The following is a 24,741-nucleotide window of genomic DNA, read 5'->3' as shown; positions in this document are numbered from 1 at the left end:
AAAAATAGCAGCAGGAGTAAATATAGAAGAAAAATTTTTTCCAGGTTAATACTGTGACATTTAGGACACACTAATTATAACTGGAAATGCAGGTTGAATCAAGCTCACTACTTGATAATGCAATGCAATTTAAAGGGAGGTTGGATAGGGAAAGAGAAAGACTAAAGGACAGCATATTGGGAAGAATCAAAGGGCTATGTAGATATTTCATGGCGATAGGTCTAATTTTTAAAATACAAAAACCAAGTAAACCTGTTAGAATCTCCGGTTCAGCAGGTGGTGAATACACCTTGAAGTTGGTTTGTCACGCGCTATTAAATCGAAGAAGCAGCAGCAGAAGAAGATCAGCTTTTCAATGGAAACTGAAAGCAACCACGGCTGTTTACAAGGTGGGTAGTAGCTCGTATTTACAGACATGTTACAGCGGGTTATAACTTGTATAAGTCGTTAGTCGAGGTCTGATGCTGTTTGCTAGGGGTTAGCTGGCTTCTCACGTTATCTTTGTAAACATTAGCTCTGAAGCAAACATTAGCTCTACAGGAAACAGGACTCACCACGGTTAGCAGAATAGAGCCATAGCCAACACACAGTCTCTCTGTTAGCAGAACATAGAGCCATAGCCAACATAAAGTCCAAAGAACAGGCAGCTGTTGTATTAAATCATGCTGCCTTTTAATGGATGCACAGGTTTCTGGTGTTCCTTTTCACTATTTCAGATTAGCAGTAGCTGAGCTCAGTAAACTAGGAATAACAATATTATAGCATTATGTGTCTTCGCACTTAAAGTGAATGGTTCCGTGTCATTAGTGATTGTCAGTGGTTGGTTAAGGAAGATGACACCTACTTCATGCATGTTTTCCAGGCAGCTTTGGCAGAGACTGATTCACCTGTGAGGACCAGGCCGACACAACACACTTGCAGATGGCTGGCTTTCTGGACAACTTCCGCTGGCCAGAGTGTGAATGCATCGACTGGGGGGAGAGGAGGAACACATTGGCTTCTGTTGTGGCTGGAGTTCTGGTTGGTGATTCAATTCAATTCAATTCAATTTTTATTTGTATAGCGCCAAATCACAATACAAATCATCTCAAGGCACTTTACAAAAACTAAAACTAAAAACCCAACAATTCCCTTATGAGCAAGCACTTGGCGACAGTGGAGAGGAAAAAACTCCCTTTAACGGAAGAAAAAAACCTCCAGCAGAACCGGGCTCAGTTTGGGCGGCCATCTGCCTCGACCGGTTGGGGTGAGCGGATAGAGCAGAGAGAAAAGAACAGACACTGCAAGTTGGTGGGGCCAGTAACTGCACATCAGCGATAAACAGCTCCAGGACCAGGGACACCTGCAGAAGGTACAGAGAGAGAGAGAGAGAGAGAGAGAGAGGGAGGGAGAGAGCACAAACTAGGGGAGAGAGAGAGCACAAGGTTCATACAAGGAGAGTGACTGACGTGCAAAAAAACTTGGCGCAAATGTGAGGGTGTATGTAAAGAACTACATGATGAAATCATGATGTTGAAGCTTATTTATCATTCAAAATATAAGGATATGATTGCGATATGAGAACTAGCAAAACATAAGACAAATTATGAAACCATCTCCACAATAACTAAAGTATAGTCTATTAAAACATACTCCTAAGCAGAAGCCCACGGCTCATCACCTGCCTGTTCACGTTTCTAATAGATTTTCCCCGCTCAGCGACACACCCGCTGAGAAACCGACTCTGATAATTGGCGATTCCATAGTCAGGAACGTGAAAATAGAGACACCAGCGACCATAGTCAAATGTTTCCTGGGGCCAGAGCGGGCGACATCGAGTCAAATCTGAAGCTGCTGGCTAAGGCTAATCGGAAATATGGGAAAATTGTTATTCACGTCGGCAGCAATGACACCCGATTACGCCAATCGGAGGTCACTAAAATTAATGTTGAGTCGGTGTGTAACTTCGCTAAATTAATGTCGGACTCCGTAGTTTTCTCTGGACCCCTCCCCAATCTGACCAGCGATGACATGTTTAGCCGCATGTCGTCGTTCCGTCGCTGGCTGTCTAGGTGGTGTCCAGCAAACGATGTGGGCTTCATAGACAATTGGGCCACTTTCTGGGGAAAACCCGGTCTGATAGCGAGAGATGGCATCCATCCCACTTTGAATGGTGCAGCTCTCATCTCTAGGAATTTGGCCGAGTTTCTTAGCCGACCTAAAGCCTGACAATCCAGGGTGGGGACCGGGATGCAGAGACTCAGTCTAAAACGCTTCTCTGCAGTTTCCTTAGAGCCGCCGCCCCCTTCAAACCACATAGAGACTGTGTCTGCCCCTCGAACATATAAATCAAATAAATCAGAAGTTAACAGAAGAGGAGTTATTCATAAAAACTTAATAAAAATTAAGACCACTCCTCTTATTGAACAGAAAAACAGAACTGTCAAATGTGGATTATTAAATATTAGGTCCCTTTCTTCTAAATCTCTGTTAGTAAATGATTTGATAACTGATCACCAAATTGACCTACTTTATCTTACTGAAACCTGGTTACAGCAGGATGAATATGTCAGTCTGAATGAATCAACCCCCCTCAGTCATAAAAATTATCATGTTCCTCGAAGCACAGGTCGAGGTGGAGGAGTAGCTGCAATCTTCCAGTCAAACTTATTATTAAACTTTCATCCTCAGAACAGTTATAACTCATTTGAGAGCCTCACTCTTAGTCTCTCACATACAAACTGGAAAACACAAAAACCAGTTCTACTTGTCATTTTGTACCGTCCACCTGTTCCTTACTCAGAGTTTTTAACTGAATTCCCTGACTTCCTGTCTGATTTAGTGCTTAGATCAGATAAAGTCATTATAGTGGGAGATTTTAACATTCATGTAGATGTTGAAAATAACAGCCTCAGCATTGCATTTAATTCTATATTAGATTCAATTGGTTTCATTCAAAACGTTAATAAACCCACCCACTGTTTTAATCACACCCTTGATCTTGTTCTGACCTATGGCATCGAAATTGAACATCTAATAATTTTCCCCCCAAATCCTGTTTTGTCAGATCATTCTTTAATAACTTTCGAATTTAAAATGATGGATCATGCAGCGTCTGGAAGAAAATTCCACTACAGCAGATGTTTATCCGACAACGCTGTTAATAAATTTAAGAAAATGATTCCATCTTTATTTGCATCTATGCCAAGTATAAACATAGTGGAGGGCAGCTGCCTTAATCCTACTCCTTACCAAATTGATCATGTTGTTGACAGCGCTGTAACCTCACTGCGTGAAACGCTTGATTCTGTAGCCCCTCTGAAAAAGAAGTTAGTGATTCAGAGAAGACTAGCCCCATGGTATAATTTACATGTTCGTACCTTAAAGCAGGCATCACGAAGGCTGGAAAGGAAGTGGCGTTCCACAAACTTAGAGGAAATTTTTCTAGCCTGGAAAAACAGTCTACTAACATATAAAAAAGCTCTCCGTAAAGCCAGAACTGCATACTATTCATCACTAATAGAGGAAAATAAGAACAATCCCAGGTTTCTTTTCAGCACTGTAGCCAGGCTGACAAAAAGTCACAGCTCCGTTGAGCCCAGTGTTCCCTTAGCTCTCAGCAGTGATGAATTTATGAGTTTCTTTACAAATAAAATCACAACTATTAGAGATAAAATTCAGCAGATGCTTCCTATACCTGCAATAAATGAATCTTTTACTACAGTAGCTCTTGAATCATCTGTAGGACCTCAGTTATGTTTAGACTGCTTCTCTCCTATAGATCTCTCTGAATTTACATCAGTAGTTGCTTCATCGAAATCATCAACGTGTCTCTTGGACCCCATCCCGACTAGACTGCTTAAAGGCACCCTGCCATTAATGAACTCATCTTTATTGGACTTGGTAAATTTATCTCTAGTATCAGGCTACGTACCACAGGCCTTTAAGACTGCAGTAATCAAACCTTTACTCAAAAAGCCTAGTCTTGATCCAGGTGTCTTGGCTAATTATAGACCAATATCCAACCTGCCATTTATTTCTACAATCCTAGAAAAAGCTGTTGCTAAGCAACTATCAGACCACTTACACAGGAATGAACTATTTGAAGATTTCCAATCAGGATTTAGAGCACATCATAGTACAGAAACAGCACTGTTGAAAGTTACCAACGATCTTCTCTTAGCCTCAGATAATGGACTTGTTTCGATACTTGTCCTCCTAGACCTTAGTGCAGCATTCGACACCATTGACCACAACATCTTATTACAGAGACTGGAGCATGTGATTGGTATCAGAGGAACAGCGTTAAAGTGGTTCCAATCCTATTTATCGGACAGATTCCAATTTGTTCATGTCCATGATGAACCTTCCACACGAACAAAAGTTAGTTATGGAGTTCCACAAGGTTCTGTGCTAGGACCGATTCTGTTCACCCTGTACATGCTTCCTTTAGGATATATCATTAGGAAGCACTCTATTAATTACCACTGCTATGCGGATGACACTCAGTTATATCTATCTATTAAACCTGTTAACACAAACCAGTTAACCAGACTTCAAGCCTGTCTAACTGACATAAAGGCTTGGATGACCAGTAACTTTTTACTTTTAAACTCGGAGAAAACAGAAGTCATTATATTTGGGCCTAAAAATCTCAGAAATAACTTTTCTAAAATTATAGCTACTCTAGATGGCATAGCCCTGGCCTCCAGCACTACTGTAAAAAACCTTGGAGTTATTTTTGACCAGGACATGTCCTTTAACTCACACATAAAACAAATTTCTAGAACTGCATTCTTTCACCTGCGCAACATTTCCAAAATTAGGAACATCCTGTCTCAAAATGATGCAGAAAAACTAGTCCATGCGTTTGTTTCCTCAAGGCTAGATTACTGTAACTCATTACTATCTGGATGTCCTAATATCTTAATAAAAAGCCTCCAATTAATCCAGAATGCCGCAGCCAGAGTCCTGACAGGAACTAGCAAGAGAGATCATATTTCTCCTATATTGGCTTCTCTTCATTGGCTCCCTGTAAAATATAGAATAGAATTTAAAATCCTTCTTCTCACATACAAATCCCTTCATAATCAAGCTCCTTCATACCTTAAAGACCTCATAGTACCACTGTTATGACCCTAGGGGTCATTGTGTGTGTGGTTGTGTGTTGTTGGCTCTCCCCTCCCCATTTCGAGTGTGTATGTTTGTGTGTGTGTGTGACGGATGCTGGAGTGGGCGTGGACTCGAGGACCGTGGATTGGACTTCCGGGATTGGTCCAACACTTCCGGAAGGACTATAAGAAGCCCACGGTCTGCTGCCCAGAGCTATTCTCCCACCTTTGCCATTCCCAGCTATTTTGATAGAGATTTCGACTTCGAGTTAGTTAGTTAGTTAGAGATTAGGTTTTTGTTTCGATTAAAGGATTTAGTATTGCTAGGATTTTCGTTATTTAGTTTAGAAATACTTAGAGATTTAGGCTACGTTTGTGTTTTGCTTTCTCCTGTTTGTTTTAGGAGTTTCCAGGCTAGTGACCTGTGATTTTGTGTTATTTCTTTTGATTAGCTATTATAGGGCTGTTTAGCGTTTTTGTTATTTGATCTTTTGTTTGTTTGAGATCGTAGGGCTATTGTAGCGTTTCTGTTATTGATTTTCGTTTGTTTGATATCGTAGGGCTCAAGGAGCGTTTTGTTTTGAGTAGGGCTAAATTAGCGTTTTGTTTGTGTTGTACATTCTGTATTGTATTCTGTGTTTAAACAGAATAAATATTCGTGTTAATTGTAATTCGATTATTCGTTCGTGTTTGTTGAGAGTGGAAGAGGTTTGGAGGAAAACTCCACAATCGTGTTACGCTCCGGCAACCCCTAGGCTGGGGCGTAACATAGATTTGGGGGCTCGTCCGGGATGTTTTGCGTACCGTCGTCTTTTTTTTGGTCGTGCTTTTCCTAGCGTGTTCGGTAAGTGTAAACTCTTTTGTCTGTTTCGCAGTTTTTTCTTTTTGTGGTGGTGGCAGCATGAGTAAGGAGTTTAAATTGGAGGATTTCACTTTGAGTCCAACTGTAGATAAGTTGGATTGGTGCCGCAAGGCTGATTTGGTGTTAATCGCCAATTTTTTTGACGTGCATGTGCCGACAAATGCAAAGAAGGAGGAGATTAAACAACTCCTCATAGCAAAGCTGACGGAAAGAGGGTTGTTTGGTGGGCCAACTCCTACAAATGGAGTCGGGCCGGGTGATCTGGCTGGTATTCCTACCCCACCTAAAGACCTCCCAGTCCAAGCTGGACGTACAACAGAGGAGTTAGAACTCACTCTGAAGATTCGGGAGGTCGAACTGCAGAACAAAAGGTTGGAGGTGGAAGCCATGCACCTTAAGGTAAGGGTTCTGGAGTTGGAGCAGGGAGCTGCTTTAGCTGCCAGTCCCTCCTTTCAGTCACCTATTTCCAGACCCCACGAAGGCTTTGATGTTAGTAGGCACATTGCATTAGTACCACCTTTTAGAGAGTCTGAAGTAGACTCGTATTTCAGTGCATTCGAACGTATAGCTGCCACCTTAAATTGGCCACGGAATGTGTGGTCTCTATTGCTTCAGTGCAAATTTGTTGGGAAAGCCCAAGAAGTGTGTGCGTCACTGTCTATTGAAGACAGTTTAGATTATGATACAGTTAAAACCACAGTCCTCCGTGCGTATGAGTTAGTGCCAGAGGCTTACAGACAGAAATTTAGGAATTGTGAAAAAACTGCTACACAGACATATGTAGAGTTTGCACGAGAGAAAGGCATTCTTTTTGACAAATGGTGTCAGGCTAGTAAAATTACAACCTTAGACAATTTGCGTGAGTTAATTCTATTGGAAGAATTCAAAAATAGGTTGCCAGAGAAAATAGTACTTTATTTGAACGAACAGAAAGTTACATCTCTGGACAATGCTGCTGTTATGGCTGACGAGTTTGCGCTAACGCATAAAACCGTCTTCGTTCCACCCGTCAGGCATGACTTGAGTTTCGTTGAGAGGAAAAATCCCTCTCCAAAAAGCTTCCGACGTACAATCCCAGTCACCGCTGAAAAACGCGAGTGCTTCTACTGCCATGAGCAGGGTCACCTCATTGCTGTGTGTCCCATTCTGAAGAAAAAAGAGCAGAACAGAAATGTTAAATCTGCTAAGTCATCATCTCCAGTGGCTCTTATACAAACCCCGCCACCTACCATGCCACCTGTGGGCATGGTTGGAAATAACAAAGTGGACAAGGCATTTAAGCCATTTGTTACAAAAGGGTTTGTTTCCTTAGAAAATGAGTCAATCCAAATTCCAATTACGATCCTGAGAGATACTGGTGCAAAGCAGTCTGTGTTACGTAAAGACGTACTACCTCTCTTGGCCCAGTCTTACTGCGGGTCCGACATTTTGATGTGGGGAGTTGAAATGAATGTTGTACGTGCCCCATTACACTTTGTGCAACTATCATCCCAATTTCTGTCAGGCAAATGTAAAGTTGCCATTCGAGAAAAACTGCCAATAGAAGGGATAGATCTTATTCTTGGGAATGAGTTAGCTGGCGGACAAGTGTTCCCGTCACCGGAAGTGATCGAATGTCCGATCGCTTCCGCATGTGTGTCAGATGACTCTGTGTTAAACTCACCTGTAATATTTCCCATGTGTGCTGTAACCCGTGCTCAAGCACGAAAGTTTGGAAACTTGGTGGATCTCAGTGATTCTTTTATGAGCACTTCTGATCTGCCAAGTCTACCTACAAAATGTGAAGAAGAAAAATCTGTGTGTGTTGAACTACGACCTGATGACAAAACACTGTCTCTGTCGGTGGACAGAGAACAGCTAATTAAGGCACAACAAGCTGATGTTACTTTGTCTTCCTGTATGTCATTGTTACAAAGTCAACAATGTAATCGAGGTGTGTCGTACCTTGTGAATGATGGTGTGTTGATGCGACGTTGGACTCCGAGCTCTGGTAATGTACATGACTCTGTTTGTCAGGTAGTAATACCCCAACACCTTCGTTTCCAAATTTTGACCCTAGCACATGATCACAGTATGGCAGGACATTTGGGAATACGAAAGACATACAATCGTATTCTTCGTTACTTCTTCTGGCCAGGACTCAAGTCCGATGTGGTAAAATTCTGTCGTTCCTGTCATACGTGTCAAGTCTCCGGTAAGCCCAACCAGGTAATTCCTGTTGCCCCATTGAAACCAATTCCTGTAACTGGGGAACCTTTTGAGCACGTCATTATTGACTGTGTTGGTCCGTTGCCAAAAACTAAATCCGGAAATCAATACATCCTCACGATAATGTGTGCTGCCACTCGTTACCCCGAGGCAGTGCCACTTCGATCCTTAAAAGCTCGTGCCATAGTCAAGGCACTTGTGAAATTTTTTTTCACATTTGGCTTGCCCAAGAATATTCAGAGTGATCAAGGATCAAATTTCATGTCGAAAGTTTTCACTCAGGTCATGGCAGAGCTCAAAGTCACACACCGCACGTCTAGTGCATATCACCCCGAGAGTCAGGGTGCACTGGAAAGGTTTCATCAAACTCTGAAAAGCATGTTACGAAAGTTTTGCTCCGAGTCAAGTCGAGATTGGGACGAAGGCTTACCATTGTTATTGTTCGCCGTGAGAGAAACTTGCCAGGAGTCGCTAGGATTTAGTCCAGCTGACTTAGTTTTTGGCCACACTGTGCGTGGACCGTTACGTTTGCTCCGTGAAACATGGCTCTCAGAGAAGCCAAGCCCTGAACAGAATATTTTGGACTATGTTAGTTCATTTAAAGAAAGACTACATCACGCAATGTGATGTAGCGCGTGAGTCCTTAGTCAAGGCACAGTCCAAAATGAAGGACCGTTATGACAAAAAGTCGGTTACACGGACTTTTCAGCCAGGTGACCGTGTGTTAGTTCTGTTACCCGTTGTTGGTTCCGGCCTACAAACCAAATTTTCTGGCCCTTACGTAGTTGACCGAAAGCTTAGCGAGACTGACTACGTAATTCAGACTCCAGACCGAAAGAAAACCTCTCGTGTCTGTCACATCAACATGCTCAAACAGTATGTTGGTCGAAAGGAAGAACTTTCGTCTCCTAAACCAGTTCCTGTCTGTCACCCGCCCATCATACAAACCCAGTGATGACGGGTTAAGCGACAAACATGATTCTGTCCCCTGTGTACATTTTCAGAACTCGGAAATTTTGAACCATTTAGACAGTCACATAGCGTATTTGCCAGAACCCGCCCGAGCTGACATTCATAACCTCATTAACAATAACCTAGCACTTTTCAATGACATTCCCACCCAAACTAATGTGTTAAGTCACGATATTGATGTTGAAACCCATAAGCCCATTAAGCAACATGCTTACCGTACTCACCCAGAAAAGCGTGCAATAATACGTCAAGAAGTAAACTATCTTCTAGACCATGGTTTCGCTATTCCAAGCATTAGCCCTTGGAGTTCGCCATCTCTGTTAGTTCCCAAACCTGATCAGACTTTCAGGTTTTGTAACGACTACCGAAAGGTAAACGCCGTTACAAAACCAGACTCGTTCCCGTTGCCACGTATGGATGACTGTATCGACCGTGTGGGTGCCGCTAAATATGTCACAAAATTGGACCTGCTAAAAGGTTATTGGCAAGTTCCTTTGACACCTCGTGCTTCAGAGATTTCAGCGTTTGTGACTCCGGACCACTTTCTGCAATACACAGTTATGCCGTTTGGACTTCGAAATGCACCAGCCACTTTCCAGCGACTAATGAGCATAGTACTGTCAGGTGTGGACAATTGTGAGGTATATTTAGATGACATTGTAGCATATTCTGACACCTGGTCCACACATTTAGACACGCTGACAAAGATTTTTGACAGGTTAAAACAGGCTTCCCTTACACTCAACTTAGCTAAATGTGAGTTCGGCAAAGCAACAGTTTCCTACCTTGGAAAACAGGTTGGCCAAGGTCACGTTTCTCCTATTGCTACTAAAGTGCAAGCAATCCTTGATTTCCCAGCCCCTCTGACACGCCGTGAGCTCCGCCGATTTTTAGGAATGGCCGGATATTATCGAGCATTTTGTAGAAACTTTTCTGAAGTAGTAGCTCCTCTCACGAGCTTAGTAAGTCCAAAAACTCCGTTCCAGTGGTCAGAGAAATGTCAGTCTGCTTTTGAGGGCGCCAAGGCTTTACTTTGTAGTGCTCCTGTTCTTGCTGCCCCAAACTTCACCCGTCCATTTAAACTGGAGGTGGACGCTAGTGCTCTCGGAGCAGGTGCAGTACTCCTACAGGAGGATGATGCGGGCATAGACCATCCAATCAGTTATTTTTCGAGGAAATTCAAGAAACATCAGCTGCATTATAGCACCATTGAGAAGGAAGCGTTAGCCTTATTGTTAGCATTACAACATTTTGAGGTGTATGTTGGTTCAAATACACAGCAGACCCTCGTCTTCTCTGACCACAACCCTCTCATCTTTTTGACTCGAATGCAAAACAACAATCATCGTCTTATGCGCTGGTCCTTATTGTTGCAGGACTACAATATGGAGATCCACTATAAAAAAGGATTAGAAAATGTGATGGCTGATGCTCTATCCCGATGTTAAAAAAAAAAAAAAAAAAAGAGAGGTCTTAGGGGGGGAGGTGTTATGACCCTAGGGGTCATTGTGTGTGTGGTTGTGTGTTGTTGGCTCTCCCCTCCCCATTTCGAGTGTGTATGTTTGTGTGTGTGTGTGACGGATGCTGGAGTGGGTGTGGACTCGAGGACCGTGGATTGGACTTCCGGGATTGGTCCAACACTTCCGGAAGGACTATAAGAAGCCCACGGTCTGCTGCCCAGAGCTATTCTCCCACCTTTGCCATTCCCAGCTATTTTGATAGAGATTTCGACTTCGAGTTAGTTAGTTAGTTAGAGATTAGGTTTTTGTTTCGATTAAAGGATTTAGTATTGCTAGGATTTTCGTTATTTAGTTTAGAAATACTTAGAGATTTAGGCTACGTTTGTGTTTTGTTTTCTCCTGTTTGTTTTAGGAGTTTCCAGGCTAGTGACCTGTGATTTTGTGTTATTTCTTTTGATTAGCTATTATAGGGCTGTTTAGCGTTTTTGTTATTTGATCTTTTGTTTGTTTGAGATCGTAGGGCTATTGTAGCGTTTCTGTTATTGATTTTCGTTTGTTTGATATCGTAGGGCTCAAGGAGCGTTTTGTTTTGAGTAGGGCTAAATTAGCGTTTTGTTTGTGTTGTACATTCTGTATTGTATTCTGTGTTTAAACAGAATAAATATTCGTGTTAATTGTAATTCGATTATTCGTTCGTGTTTGTTGAGAGTGGAAGAGGTTTGGAGGAAAACTCCACAATCGTGTTACGCTCCGGCAACCCCTAGGCTGGGGCGTAACAACCACATTATCCCAATAGACCACTTCGCTCTCAGAGTGCAGGCCTACTTGTGGTTCCCAGAGTTCTCAAAAGCAGAATGGGAGGCAGAGCCTTTAGCTATCAAGCTCCTCTCCTGTGGAACCAGCTCTCAGCCTGGGTTCAGGAGGCAGACACTCTCTGTACTTTTAAGGCTAGACTTAAAACCTTCCTCTTTGACAAAGCATATAGTTAGGGCTGGCTTCAGGCAACCCTGAACCATCCCTTAGTTAGTTATGCTGCTATAGGCCTAGACTGCCCGAGGACCATCGGTGCACTGAGCTCCCCTACCCTACCCTACCCCCCCCCCCCTTCTCTCCCACCTCATGTATATTCCACCATTGAATGTTACTAACCTTGTGCTCTCTCTCTCCCCTAGTTTGTGCTCTCTCCCTCCCTCTCTCTCTCTCTCTCTCTGTACCTTCTGCAGGTGTCCCTGGTCCTGGAGCTGTTTATCGCTGATGTGCAGTTACTGGCCCCACCAACTTGCAGTGTCTATTTGTTGTTTATTGTTGCTGTTCTTTTCTCTCTGCTCTATCCACTCACCCCAACCGGTCGAGGCAGATGGCCGCCCAAACTGAGCCCGGTTCTGCTGGAGGTTTTTTTCTTCCGTTAAAGGGAGTTTTTTCCTCTCCACTGTCGCCAAGTGCTTGCTCATAAGGGAATTGTTGGGTTTTTAGTTTTTAGTTTTAGTTTTTGTAAAGTGCCTTGAGATGATTTGTATTGTGATTTGGCGCTATACAAATAAAATTGAATTGAATTGAATTGAATTAAAACCTGGATGCAATAAAATAGCTCTGTTTCTTTATTTAAAGGGTTCAAAAAGCCTAACACATAAAGGAGTTCTTTATGACACCTGAAGGCTTGTTTAAACATCTCTTCCTCAGTTGAGTGGGCGATCGACCAGTTGATTCTCAGTTATTCTCACTATTTTACTTCAGAGCCTTAGGCTGTGTTCAGATGAACTCTAGTCATTTAAATGCCGCCTCTTCATTGACACATGTGGAAAAGGGTCATGTAAAAAAGCATTTCCTGGAACATATTGTAGTACTCAAACTAGATTTCCTCTGTACACCAAAACCCCCAAAATGCAGCCCTGGCATATGATGTCTCTCTTGCCAAGTTCAGGCTTCAGACATAACTTGCAAATCATAAAAACTTGATTTACATCTGATCTCTTGTAGCTGATTCATTTCCAAATGACAGGAAGCTTCTTTTTTTTGGAAGTCAGCTGATCTCAGAGTCATACTCCATCATTTTTCTCCTTCTTTTGCTTCCTTGGAAACCTGAAAACAACTGACATTCTGATCTTCAGTGACAGTTGCACAATGAGATGACAGGATTAAAAATAAAATACCAGGGATATGCCCAGAAATTATCCAGTTAATTTAAATGTCTGAAATTACTGCCACTGTTCCTCATTAAGTGAGCAGCAGGAATCCTGCATTTTAGCAGAAACAGGTACCTCAAATGACACCTTAATCCATGGTCTCAGGATCAGCACCTCCAACAGTATTTGTGCAACTCTTTGGGGTAAAATATGGAGATACCAACGCTTATCGTCTCACTGTTCACCAATAAAATGTAGATAACAAATCGGAATTAAAATTAATTAATAAAAATTAACAAAATTAATGGAAATTTTAGTAAAATGATTAGCTCTAACACTTTAATAATTATTGTACATCTAGATTTCTGGAAAAGAAATGGAACAGTAATGTAATTAAAGTATTTGGGAGTTGTTTTTATGACAGCACGTGAAATCTCTCCAACACAAGCAAGGAATGCCAGTTAAAAAACAGACTGAACACAGAATGAAATCACAATCACCAACCTGCTAAGCATCCAGCATGAAGATACAATTAGCATCTAAAAACACACAAAATCTGATAAACTAACTCTACCCATATATCAGTCTTACTGTGAGTATGTTGCAGCGGTATTTATTCTTTGAAATTGCCTTGAGTTTCATCAGTTTGTCTGTCAATGTCTTCCTTCTTTGTTCAGTCCCAGATATGTTAATGGTGGAAGTCAGTTGATTCCTCTGCAATTTGGGGAAAAAAAGCAATCCAGTCGACCTAATTTGTGTTGCTTCCGGTAAATATTAAGTGGTTAAAAACAGAATGACCGTAGCTCGTTTACTTATTGGAGAGTACTTAGGAAAACACTGTCTTTTGGCAAGGACAAACAACTTTAATCAGTTTTATGGTTTAGCGCTATGCGACACGCTTGCACCATGGCTTGGCTGCTTATGGCTTTTCATTGCATGGCTCTCTGTAGGACAACCAGGCCACAATGTCTTTATGTCTTTATATTTTCTTTTCCACCACCTTACCTGAACAATAGAATATCCGTGATTCAGATGATGGAACTATATCTTATCTATTCACATACCTAAATATTAACTGTGTATTTTCTTCCCTCAGTTCTTCACAGGCTGGTGGATCATGATTGATGCAGCAGTGACATATCCATCCCAGGAGCAAATGAACCATGCCTTCCACACATGTGGTGTCTTCTCCACCATAGCATTTTTCATGTAAGTGCAGGACCCTCTAAGGATGTAGACTTGTCTTTATGAAAAACCAAAAGGAATCAAACATAGTCAGAAACAAGCTACATTAAATACTGTGTTGTGGGAAAGCTAACATCTCTGCTAACGTGACCTCTCTAATCCTCACGCCAAGCACTTCACTGTACTTTGCAGATAATTACTTACACATGTTCCTTGTAAAGCCAAACATAAAGCAAAGGTTATGTTTACCATTTGGAGAGTTTTATATATGAATACTAACCCAACATCAAGTTGCAGCGAATAAACAGTTTTACCTGAGGAAAGTGTCAGGGAAAGCTGTAGTCTTGATTTGAGGTCTGTTTCTTTGAAAGTTTGAATCAAGATGTACAGAGGAATAAAGCTGATGAGTCACGTAATGAAGTTATGAGAAAGAGTAGTGGAGGCTAGGCTGAGGTCAGAAGTTCAATTCAATTCAATTCAGTTTTATTTGTATAGCGCCAAATCACAATACAAATCATCTCAAGGCACTTTACAAAAACTAAAACCCAATAAATCCCTTATGAGCAAGCACTTGGCGACAGTAGAGAGGAAAAACTCCTTTTAACGGAAGAAAAAACCTCCAGCAGAACCGGACTCAGTTTGGGCAGCCATCTGCCTCGACCAGTTGGGGTGAGTGGATAGAGGACAGAGAAAACAACAGAAACAATAAACAACAAATAGACACTGCAGGCTGGTGGGGCCAGTAACTGCACATCAGCAACATACAGCTCCAGGACCGGGGACACCTGCAGAAGGTACAGAGAGAGAACAGAGAGAGAGGGAGAGAGCACAAACTAGGGGAGAGAGAGAGCACAAAGTTAGTGACATTCAATGGTGGAATATACATGTGAGGGGGGAGGAGAGGAGGAGAGGGGAGTTCAGTGCACCGATAGTCCTCGGGCAGTCTAGGCCTATAGCGGCATAACTAAGGGATGGTTCAGGGTTACCTGAAGCCAGCCCTAACTATATGCTTTGTCAAAGAGGAAGGTTTTAAGTCTAGCCTTAAAAGTACAGAGAGTGTCTGCCTCCTGAACCCAGGCTGGGAGCCGTTTCCACAGGAGAGGAGCTTGAAAGCTAAAGGCTCTGCCTCCCATTCTGCTTTTGGAAACTCTGGGGACCACAAGTAGACTTGCACTCTGAGAGCGAAGTGGTCTATTGGGATAATATGGTACTATGAGGTCTTTAAGGTATCAGGAAGGGATTTGTATGTGAGAAGAAGGATTTTAAATTCTATTCTGTATTTTACAGGGAGCCAATGAAGAGAAGCTAATATAGGAGAAATATGATCTCTCTTGCTAGTTCCTGTCAGGACTCTGGCTGCGGCATTCTGGATTAACTGGAGGCTTTTTATGGAGATACTGGGACATCCAGATAGTAATGAGTTAGTAATCTAGCCTTGAGGTAACAAATGCATGGACTAGTTTTTCTGCATCATTTTGAGACAGGATGTTCCTAATTTTGGAAATGTTGCACAGGTGAAAGAAGGCAGTTCTAGAGATTTGTTTTATGTGTGAGTTAAAGGACATGTCATGGTCAAAGAGAGTAGCTATAATTTGAGAAAAGTTATTTCTGAGATTTTTTGGCCCAAATATAATGACTTCTGTTTTCTCCGAGTTTAAAAGTAAAAAGTTACTGGTCATCCAGGCCTTTATGTCAGTTAGACAGGCTTGAAGTCTGGTTAACTGGTTTGTGTTAACAGGTTTAATAGATAGATATAACTGAGTGTCATCTGCATAACAGTGGTAATTAATAGTCTTTCCTAATAACATTGCCTAAACATGTACATGGAAGCATGTACAGAATCAGCCCTAGCACAGAGCCTTGTGGAACTCTATAACTAACTTTTGTGCATGTGGAAGGTTCATCATGGACATGAACAAATTGGAATCTGTCTGATAAATAGGATTGGAACCATTTTAATGCTGTTCCTCTGATACCAGTCACATGCTCCAATCTTTGTAATAAGATGTTGTGGTCAGTAGTGTCGAATGCTGCACTAAGGTCTAGGAGGACAAGTATAGAAACAAGTCCATTATCTGAGGCTAAGAGAAGATCGTTGGTAACTTTTAACAGTGCTGTTTCTGTACTATAATGTGCTCTAAATCCTGATTGAAAATCTTCAAATAGTTCATTCCTGTGTAAGTGGTCTGGTAGCTGCTTAGCAACAGCTTTTTCCAGAATTTTAGAAATAAATGGTAGGTTGGATATTGGTGTATAATTAGCCAAGACTCCTGGATCAAGACTAGGCTTTTTGAGTAGAGCTCAGTAAAATGTCAAATCTACAATGACAGAAATAAAATATATATTCACCATTAAATTCAAATAAATGAATGTGTTCAGCCACATCAGACAGCTATCTTAATAGAAGAAGCATTACAAACACAGCTGTTTTTGCTCAGCTTAAGTTGTTGCAGTTTAATCTGGGTTTTCTTCCTTAGACTAACTATTGACTGTCTTTATTTTTAGGATCAATGCAGTTTCTAATGGTCAGGTCAGAGGGGACTCATACGGAGAAGGCTGCCTTGGCAGGACAGGTTTGTTCCATTAGCACTAATATTTATAACATCTCAGTTTTTTGTGATGCTTCATTTCAGCTCTGCATTCTTTGTTCTTAATCCTCAGCTCCTGGGGCATTTCAGGTCTCTTGCCAGGTAGCAGGATTGTGCTGTTTACAGGTGTACTTAATGGAAATGAAATTTTAGGTTAGGGTACTTCTTCAGGAAATGAATGTTATGCATACATGCACCCGCACATATTAAGTAACTATGGGTGTTAGGGTTAATCGTATGTGTACACAGTACATATGAGAGGAAAGGATACAATATCTTAATCTTCTTTCTTCTAACCTCTGCCAGAGGTCTGCATCTGCTCAATCCTAACCGAGCGTTGCAGGCTGTTGCAGTCATAATATTTTCATACCTTTCTTTGTAAAATACTGTTCTTGTGCTAGCCTTAGTAATACAGGCACTGTTATTCTGCTTTAATTTGCTTGAGAATAGAGAGAGTGGGTTGGGACAGCATGGAGTTGCCTCAGAGCAAGAAGGTTCCTGGTTTGAAACCCATCAGGGACCTTTCTGTGTGGAGTTTGCATGTTCTCCCTGTGCTTGCGTGGGTTTTCTCCAGGTACTCTGGTTTCCTCCCACAGTCCAAAAACATGTATGTCAGGTTGATTGGTGACTCTTAATTGCCTATAGGAGTGAGTGTGAGTGTGTGAAGTTTTCTGTCTCTATGTGGCCCTGTGATGGACTGGTGACCCCTGCCTTTCACCCAAAGAGAGCTGGGATAGGCTCCAGCAGATCTCTGTGACCCTGATTAGGAATAAGGGGGTATAGATGATGGATGGATGGATGAATATATAGGGGTAATGTTCAACTGTTTGAGTGTGACGAGTCTCTGGGGGAGCTAATGAAGGCAATTTGTATTTTTACCTTTTATCTTTTTACCCTTGCAGGAGCTCGTCTCTGGCTCTTCATTGGCTTTATGATGATGTTTGGCTCACTCATCGCCTCCATCTGGATCCTTTTTGGTGGTTATGTGGTGCCCAGTGAGTGTTTCTACACTTGAACATCACATTTTCTTTCTGACCTATTGTCTCTTCTATGGAAGTACATTGAAGCCAAAAAATCTGAGAGTGCACAAACCCAATTTCAGGAGAGTCAGTTTGCAGGTCTGTATTTCAGAGGCAGACACAGGTTTGTAAGAGGAGTCTGTTTAGAGTCTTTCTAGTGTATGTGCATGCTTGTTTCTGTGTCTGCTCTCACGTGGATTAATCAAGAGCAGCTTTGAATTTTAAGAGGTGTTTCACACGAAGAGGCTGCCACATAATGACAAAGTGAAAACTGAATTTTAGAAATGTTTGTAAATTTATTAAAAAGGAAAAACTGAAATATCACATTTACATAAGTTTGTACTGTATTATATTGGTATATTATATATTACATATATAGAGAAGAACAAGAAGGGGAAAATTCAATAATAATAATAATAAATAATAAATAGGCACCCCTCCTTGAACCGCGTGGTGGAGGGGTTTGAGTGCCCGTATGAACCTAGGAGCTATGTTGTCCGGGGCTATATGCCAATGGCAAGGGCCTCCCAAGGCAAACAGGTCCTAGGTGATGGACCAGGTGATGGACCGGACTAAGAGCGGTTCAGTGACCTTTTATGGAGCGACAACTGAGGACCGTGATGTCACCTGGCATGGCGAAGCCAGGGCCCCACCCTGTAGCCAGGCCTGGGGTTCAGGTCCCTAGGCGAGCGCCTGGTGGCTGGGTCTCCCCCCATGGGGCCCAGCCGGGCAAAGCCCGAAAGAGCGACGTGGGGCCGCCCTTCTGTGGACCCACCATGCAGGAGGATCCATAAGGGGCCGGTGCATAGTGGATCGGGCAGTGGTCGAGGACGGGGATAGGGTGAGGAGCTCGGTCACCCGGGAGGAGCTCGGGGTAGAGCTGCTGCTCCTCTACATCAAGAGGAGTCAGTTGAAGTGGCTCGGGCATCTGTTTCAGATGCCTCCTGGGCGCCTCCCTGGGGAGGTATTCCGGGCATGTCCCACCGGGAGGAGGCCCCGAGGAAGACCCAGGACACGCTGGAGGGACTATGTCTCCCGGCTGGCCTGGGAACGCCTCGGTGTCCCCCCAGAAGAGCTGGAGGAAGTGTCCAGGGAGAAGGAAGTCTTGGTATCCCTGATTCGGCTACTGCCCCCGTGACCCGGCCCCGGATAAGCGGAAGAAGATGGATGGATGGATGGAATAAGTAGGCATGTGATCTAGAGCATTCCTTGCTGACACACACTTAAAAACACTGGAGAGCAAGTTAGTCTGAATGATTTTTTTTTTTTTCAAGTTCACAGAGTCTTGTTTAGATCAGTCTATGGAGGTATTCAGACACTAACAACCTCGCATTAAAGCACCACAAGGTGATATGCATATGATTTGAAGTGTGTGTTCTTTCACCATTGAGACAGTGTGAAATACAGTCCACTGTAAAAGGAAGTCCGGTTTGAGTAAAATATTAATTTGCTTGAACTTCAGATTTTATGTTCAGTCTGATAAATGCAGTGAAAAGGACAGTGTCTTTCAGCTGTACTTCCTCTGTAATACTCTTGCTACCTACATCCCTTCTGGTGTTAGTCCAGCTTCTCTACCCTGTGTAGTCAAACTGTATGCCATAAATTAGCCCTGCCTGCCACCTAGCCAAGGTTAGAAGAAGCCTTTTTGAAACCGTGACTAGTCATTTCCAATGGCCAGCCATGGAGGAGCTCTGTATAAGAGTGGGACTAAACGAGCAAAAATGGAGTTTTGGCTCTTTCACATGGAGAGTGTTCAAAGCAACCAAAGGACTCACATTGGATTCATCTAAAGCTAACCTGTTTGTTTTGGCATTAGCACCCAGCATGGTCATGATTTGACCTTTTGTACAGAATTAGTATGCTCTTCATTTGCGAGTAATTCAGTATTTGTGGAGCATCACTGCTTTGTGTCACACATTGACGATGTACAGGAGGTGGGCCTACACAGTGTGACGTCACGCAGTGTTACCATTGATGGCCTATAGGGGGTGGACCTATACAGTGTGACTTCATCCATAGTGTTACCATCACGGCGTACAGGGGGTGGGCCTATACAGTGTGACGTCACCCATAGCATAACCATGATGGCGTTTCGGGGGTGTACCTATACAATGTGATGTCACCAATAGTGTCACCATTGACGGTGTACAGGTGTTGGACCTATACAGTGTGTTACCTAAAGCCTTAATGTGTATTGGTAAAACAACCAGCACTCACTTAAAAAAAATTAGGGATATTAACTCAAACAAAGACGACAAAGCCACAGTGATTACTGTGGCAACAATAGTGACCTAGTAATTGGCACTGATTTTTGAATGGAAGTCAATGAGAGGCAGGGCGTATTGGAGCCAGCGGCCACTTCCTATATGGCATGGCTTCAAATCTGGAAGTGGGCTTGCTATGTCCACCCCTTCTACAGTCATTGGTGTACATTAACAGTACCCAGGGTGTCATAAATTTACTTGTTGGTAAATTTGGCTAAATTTTGGACTGGAGGCTGCATTTTCTAGTTTGTCTCAGTCAGGCATTTGTAACTTATGCAACCACACAACACAACAATTGCACAACCATGCCTCAGAGATAAAGAGAAAGGGGTGGGTCACAAAGTCATGTTTGATCATGCAAATTTCTGTGAGACCTTGTGTCTGAAATTTCCACTGTGAAATTGTTACTACAAATGGCAGGTGTGTGGTCACGTGGTCTGGCTGAATTGTCTAATATGTGCGTTCGGAGGATTATAATGTTAAAAATTGGTAGAAGCTTTTCTTACTTCTGTGGTTTCCCATGTTTTTGAAAAAAAAAGAAAGAAATTGATTTGAAAATTGTCCAGTATGCGAGCAGCCTTAGGGAATTGCAAGCAGCAAGGGTGAGAGTGAAAGCAGCACTTTGTTTATGTTAGAGTGGATGGTTAAAAGCAACAGGCGATCATACGCCAATAGAGAAGAAACATTGGAAGATGACTTAAAACAAAGTAATTTACACATCACATTGTAGCGGCAGTCGGTGAGCCACACACAAGGACAGGAACTTGAGAGAACAGCATAAGAAACGGGGGACCAAATTGCCTTTGTTCAGTGTAAAACTGGATCCTTCAGTTAAACCGAAGCTAACATGAGGTGTCAGTGTCATCATACTGTATAGGTCTTTTGTATTTTTTAAAAGTATATTGAGTATATTTTTTTAATGTTAAATTTCACAATACTTGAAGTTGTGTTAAAGTGAAACCATACAGTTGTATTGGAATGATATTTCTAGTAAATATAAGTACCCTGTAAGCATCATTGTGCGTTTAATCAATACACCAAAAATGCCCTCTGAATGTATGCCCTAAACATTGAGTCTGAAATGTACATACTTCACTTAGATTACAATCAAATGATATTGTACTAAAAGTACTACTTCCTGTTAGGAGGTTATAAAATGCTCTTACTTTAAATTGAATTAATTAATGATTGAATTAAAATAATCTTAACCTCTGCCATAGGGAGTCTTTTCCTTGGGCTTCAAAAGAGCTGGGCCAATCACAGCTGTTTATCTAATCCTCACGCCAAGCACTTCACTGTACTTTGCAGATAATTACTTACACATGTTCCTTGTAAAGCCAAACATAAAGCAAAGGTTATGTTTACCATTTGGAGAGTTTTATATATGAATACTAACCCAACATCAAGTTGCAGCGAATAAACAGTTTTACCTGAGGAAAGTGTCAGGGAAAGCTGTAGTCTTGATTTGAGGTCTGTTTCTTTGAAAGTTTGAATCAAGATGTACAGAGGAATAAAGCTGATGAGTCACGTAATGAAGTTATGAGAAAGAGTAGTGGAGGCTAGGCTGAGGTCAGAAGTTCAATTCAATTCAGTTTTATTTGTATAGCGCCAAATCACAATACAAATCATCTCAAGGCACTTTACAAAAAATAAAAATAAAAACCCAACAAATCCCTTATGCGCAAGCACTTGGCAACAGTGGAGAGGAAAAACTCCCTTTAACGGAAGAAAAAACCTCCAGCAGAACCGGGCTCAGTTTGGGCGGCCATCTGCCTTGACCGGTTGGGATGAGTGGATAGAGCAAAGAGAAAAGAACAGCAACAATAAACAACAAATAGACACTGCAGGTTGGTGGGGCCGGTAACTGCACATCAGCAATATACAGTTCCAGGACCAGGGACACCTGCAGAAGGTACAGAGAGAGAGAACAGAGAGAGAAGGAGAGAACACAAACTAGGGGAGACAGAGAGCACAAGGTTAGTGACATTCAATGGTGGAATATACATGTAAGGTGGGAGGAGAAGAAGGGAAGGGGGGGGGGGGCTAGGGTAGGGGAGCTCAGTGCACCGATGGTCCTCGGGCAGTCTAGGCCTATAGCAGCATAACTAAGGGATGGTTCAGGGTTATTGACAGCCCTAACGATACGCTTTGTCAAAGAGGAAGGTTTTAAGTCTAGCCTCAAAAGTACAGAGAGTGTCTGCCTCCTGAACCCAGACTGGGAGCTTGATAGCTAAAGGCTCTGCCTCCCATTATGCTTTTGGAAACTCTGGGAACCACAAGTAGACCTGCACTCTGAGAGCGAAGTGTTCTATTGGGATAATATGGTACTATGAGGTCTTTAAGGTATGAAGGAGCTTGATTATGAAGGGATTTGTATGTGAGAAGAAGGATTTTAAATTCTATTCTATATTTTACAGGGAGCCAATGAAGAGAAGCCAATATAGGAGAAATATGATCTCTCTTGCTAGTTCCTGTCAGGACTCTGGCTGTGGCATTCTGGATTAATTGGAGGCTCCAAATAGGTTGTCCCTGTAGTGACTCACTTTAAGACGTTTTCAGCAGCAGTGAGGGAAATCACTCAAATTACAGTTTCTATTGTTGCTAAGGCATGCAACCTGTTGTTGTTTCACTGTCATCGTCACTCACTTTCTGCCTCATTCTGAGTCCTTTAGACTCTCTGGAGAGAGTCTCTATGTGCCATTTACAGGAACATACGTATCTGTTAAAACCTCCTGTGATAGATTTGTTGGGTTTTTGTGTAGAGTGCCTTGAGATGATTTTTATTGTGATTTGGTACTGAACTGAAACAAACTTATTATTTTTCAAACTTTTTCAGAGAAAGAAGTGGCACCAGGGCTGGCTGTATTCTTTCAGAATGCCTTCATCTTTTTTAGGTGAGTAGAACACGATACTTGACTAAATCAACTTAAGGAATTATTTGACACAAAATAATTTTTGATTTTAAAAGATAAGCATATTACTGAGAAGCAGTAGAGTACTTTCAGCAGTCTCCACCAGCACTAGAAGCTTGAGCTGAAGCTCTAACCCCTCTTATGAGGAACAAATGTCATTTGTTGTCATTTGTGCTGCAGAGATCACTGTCTTGTGTAAATGTAATACAGTTTCCCTTTTCTTTCTCTCTGTAGCACTCTTATCTACAAGTTTGGCCGGACTGAAGATTTATGGGGTTAGGGGCTGTGGCTGTCTCTCAAAGACACACAGTTTTTTTAACATCTTCTTAACTAGTGAACATCTTAAAAAGCTGCCTGTTGAAAACATGTAAAAGACTATCCAAACATGTCAATTCACAGTATTGTATAACCTCCATTGCTTCTAGAAACACATTAGTTCTGTTTGCCACACACTCGCACAGATTGTAGTGCTGTAGTTCGGCATCACTTTTGATGTTTCTCCTGATATGTAAATTGTTTTGTCATATTTAAGATTTTCTGCATACTATTTTTTCTATCCATGCTGTATGTGTTATGTTGAAATGAGGGAATTCCTATTGTTAGTGAACTGAGGAGCCAGTTGAATTGTCAGATGCTTGTCAAATGTTTCTTATGTTAAATATGTTGAAGTTTACCGTGTAATGTCACTATAGTGTATAAATATATTTTAAAGTAGTTGTAAAAACCAACCCACCACCACAGGGGAGCAAAGCCTGATGTGTGGTCTCTGCTGCTGCTCATATTGTATACTTCTACGTGTGAGTTCTTTACTGTCGCTGTATTCTGATTTCTTTTTAAATCTAGAACAAATGTTGTGAATCTGTATTAAATGAATTGTAATGGATTATTCTGCACTCCATGCTACCACATATGCAGCACACCATTTTATTTAAGTAACACACTAATACCATAAGACTATGACCTGAATGGTGAAAAAAAGATGGAAAACAAGGGAAGTGGGATTTTGGGTTACTTCCCTACATTTTTTATATAATTTGTGTCTGGTTTGGTGTTTTATTGGAGAATGATGGGCAGTCTGTGATTGACACAGAGTAAAAGCAGCAGTGGACTGTTTGCTTGTTGGAGTGTGTGCAGAGCAAACTAAGTCTCCATTATACCTCAGTCTACACAAACTGGCGTGACTTTATATTCCATGTCTCTCAAGATTATTAATCATGTAATCATAATTTTAGCAGCCACAGCCCTTATCCTAAACAGGTTGTGAATATAAACTGTCTCCATCAGTTTAGTTCATGAATAGTGAAAAGTTTTCACTCAGATTTAACACAAAAGTAACTGAAGTTCCACAAAGAAGGAAAGAAAATATAAGTGTTTCCATTCATTAGTGTCGTGCATTTTCTGCAGACAGGTGCCATTAAATCACTGTGGCAGAAGAATGGACAAGATGACATCATTATTATAACATGACGGCATTTCCGTTTGTGCATAAACGTGACGATTACATTTTTTACTGTTAGATATTTGGCCAGTCATCCTTAACATTTACAAAACACTAAGTGCATTTCTGAATGCAATTCATACAAACAGCACCACACAACGTATAACAATTAACATTTCAGTGCAAAAAAGAACTGTATAGAAATATACTTGTCAAATTATGACCACTAGAGCAACCATTTTGTATGTAATGGCCAGATGTTTTGGGAAGTATATTTTGGCAGACTATTGTATAGAGAGGTAGTATAATACATTCTGATCAGCATGACACAAACAACTGATAATCTAGGAAACAGCACAGAAATGTACATTATTTCTGGAAATGTGCCAAACCATCAGCAATTTATTCAAAAGAATGGAAAACTGCTTCTACGATGTGCACAAGTGACTAGCTAATGTGGAAATGGAACGAGATTCTAATTGAGAAAGGTATTAAAGCAAAACAAATGCTTCCTTGCTCCTTACAGATCTGGGGTTTTCGTCCCGACGTCACATGCTTCACTGTTGTCACTGCACTTTAGGTTTAGCCACGAAATTTTCCACCTCAACCAAGCATAAACC

General features: G+C 41.7%; 1 protein-coding gene across 1 annotated transcript; it reads left to right on the top strand.

The window, feature by feature from the left end:
• The first annotated feature begins 887 nt into the window (after positions 1 to 887).
• Positions 888 to 23,567, top strand: LOC113123329 (transmembrane protein 50B). The gene is made up of 6 exons (XM_033325803.1): positions 888 to 1,020; positions 13,812 to 13,924; positions 16,406 to 16,473; positions 17,391 to 17,483; positions 22,608 to 22,665; positions 22,918 to 23,567. The coding sequence occupies exons 1-6, from the start codon at positions 922 to 924 to the stop codon at positions 22,961 to 22,963; spliced, it is 477 nt and encodes a 158-aa protein (XP_033181694.1). The 5' UTR covers positions 888 to 921; the 3' UTR covers positions 22,964 to 23,567.
• The last annotated feature ends 1,174 nt before the right edge of the window (positions 23,568 to 24,741 follow it).

This window comes from Mastacembelus armatus, chromosome 21 (assembly GCF_900324485.2).
Source record: "Mastacembelus armatus chromosome 21, fMasArm1.2, whole genome shotgun sequence".
NCBI lineage: Eukaryota > Metazoa > Chordata > Actinopteri > Synbranchiformes > Mastacembelidae > Mastacembelus > Mastacembelus armatus.
This window is presented reverse-complemented; position numbering and strand designations above follow the sequence as displayed.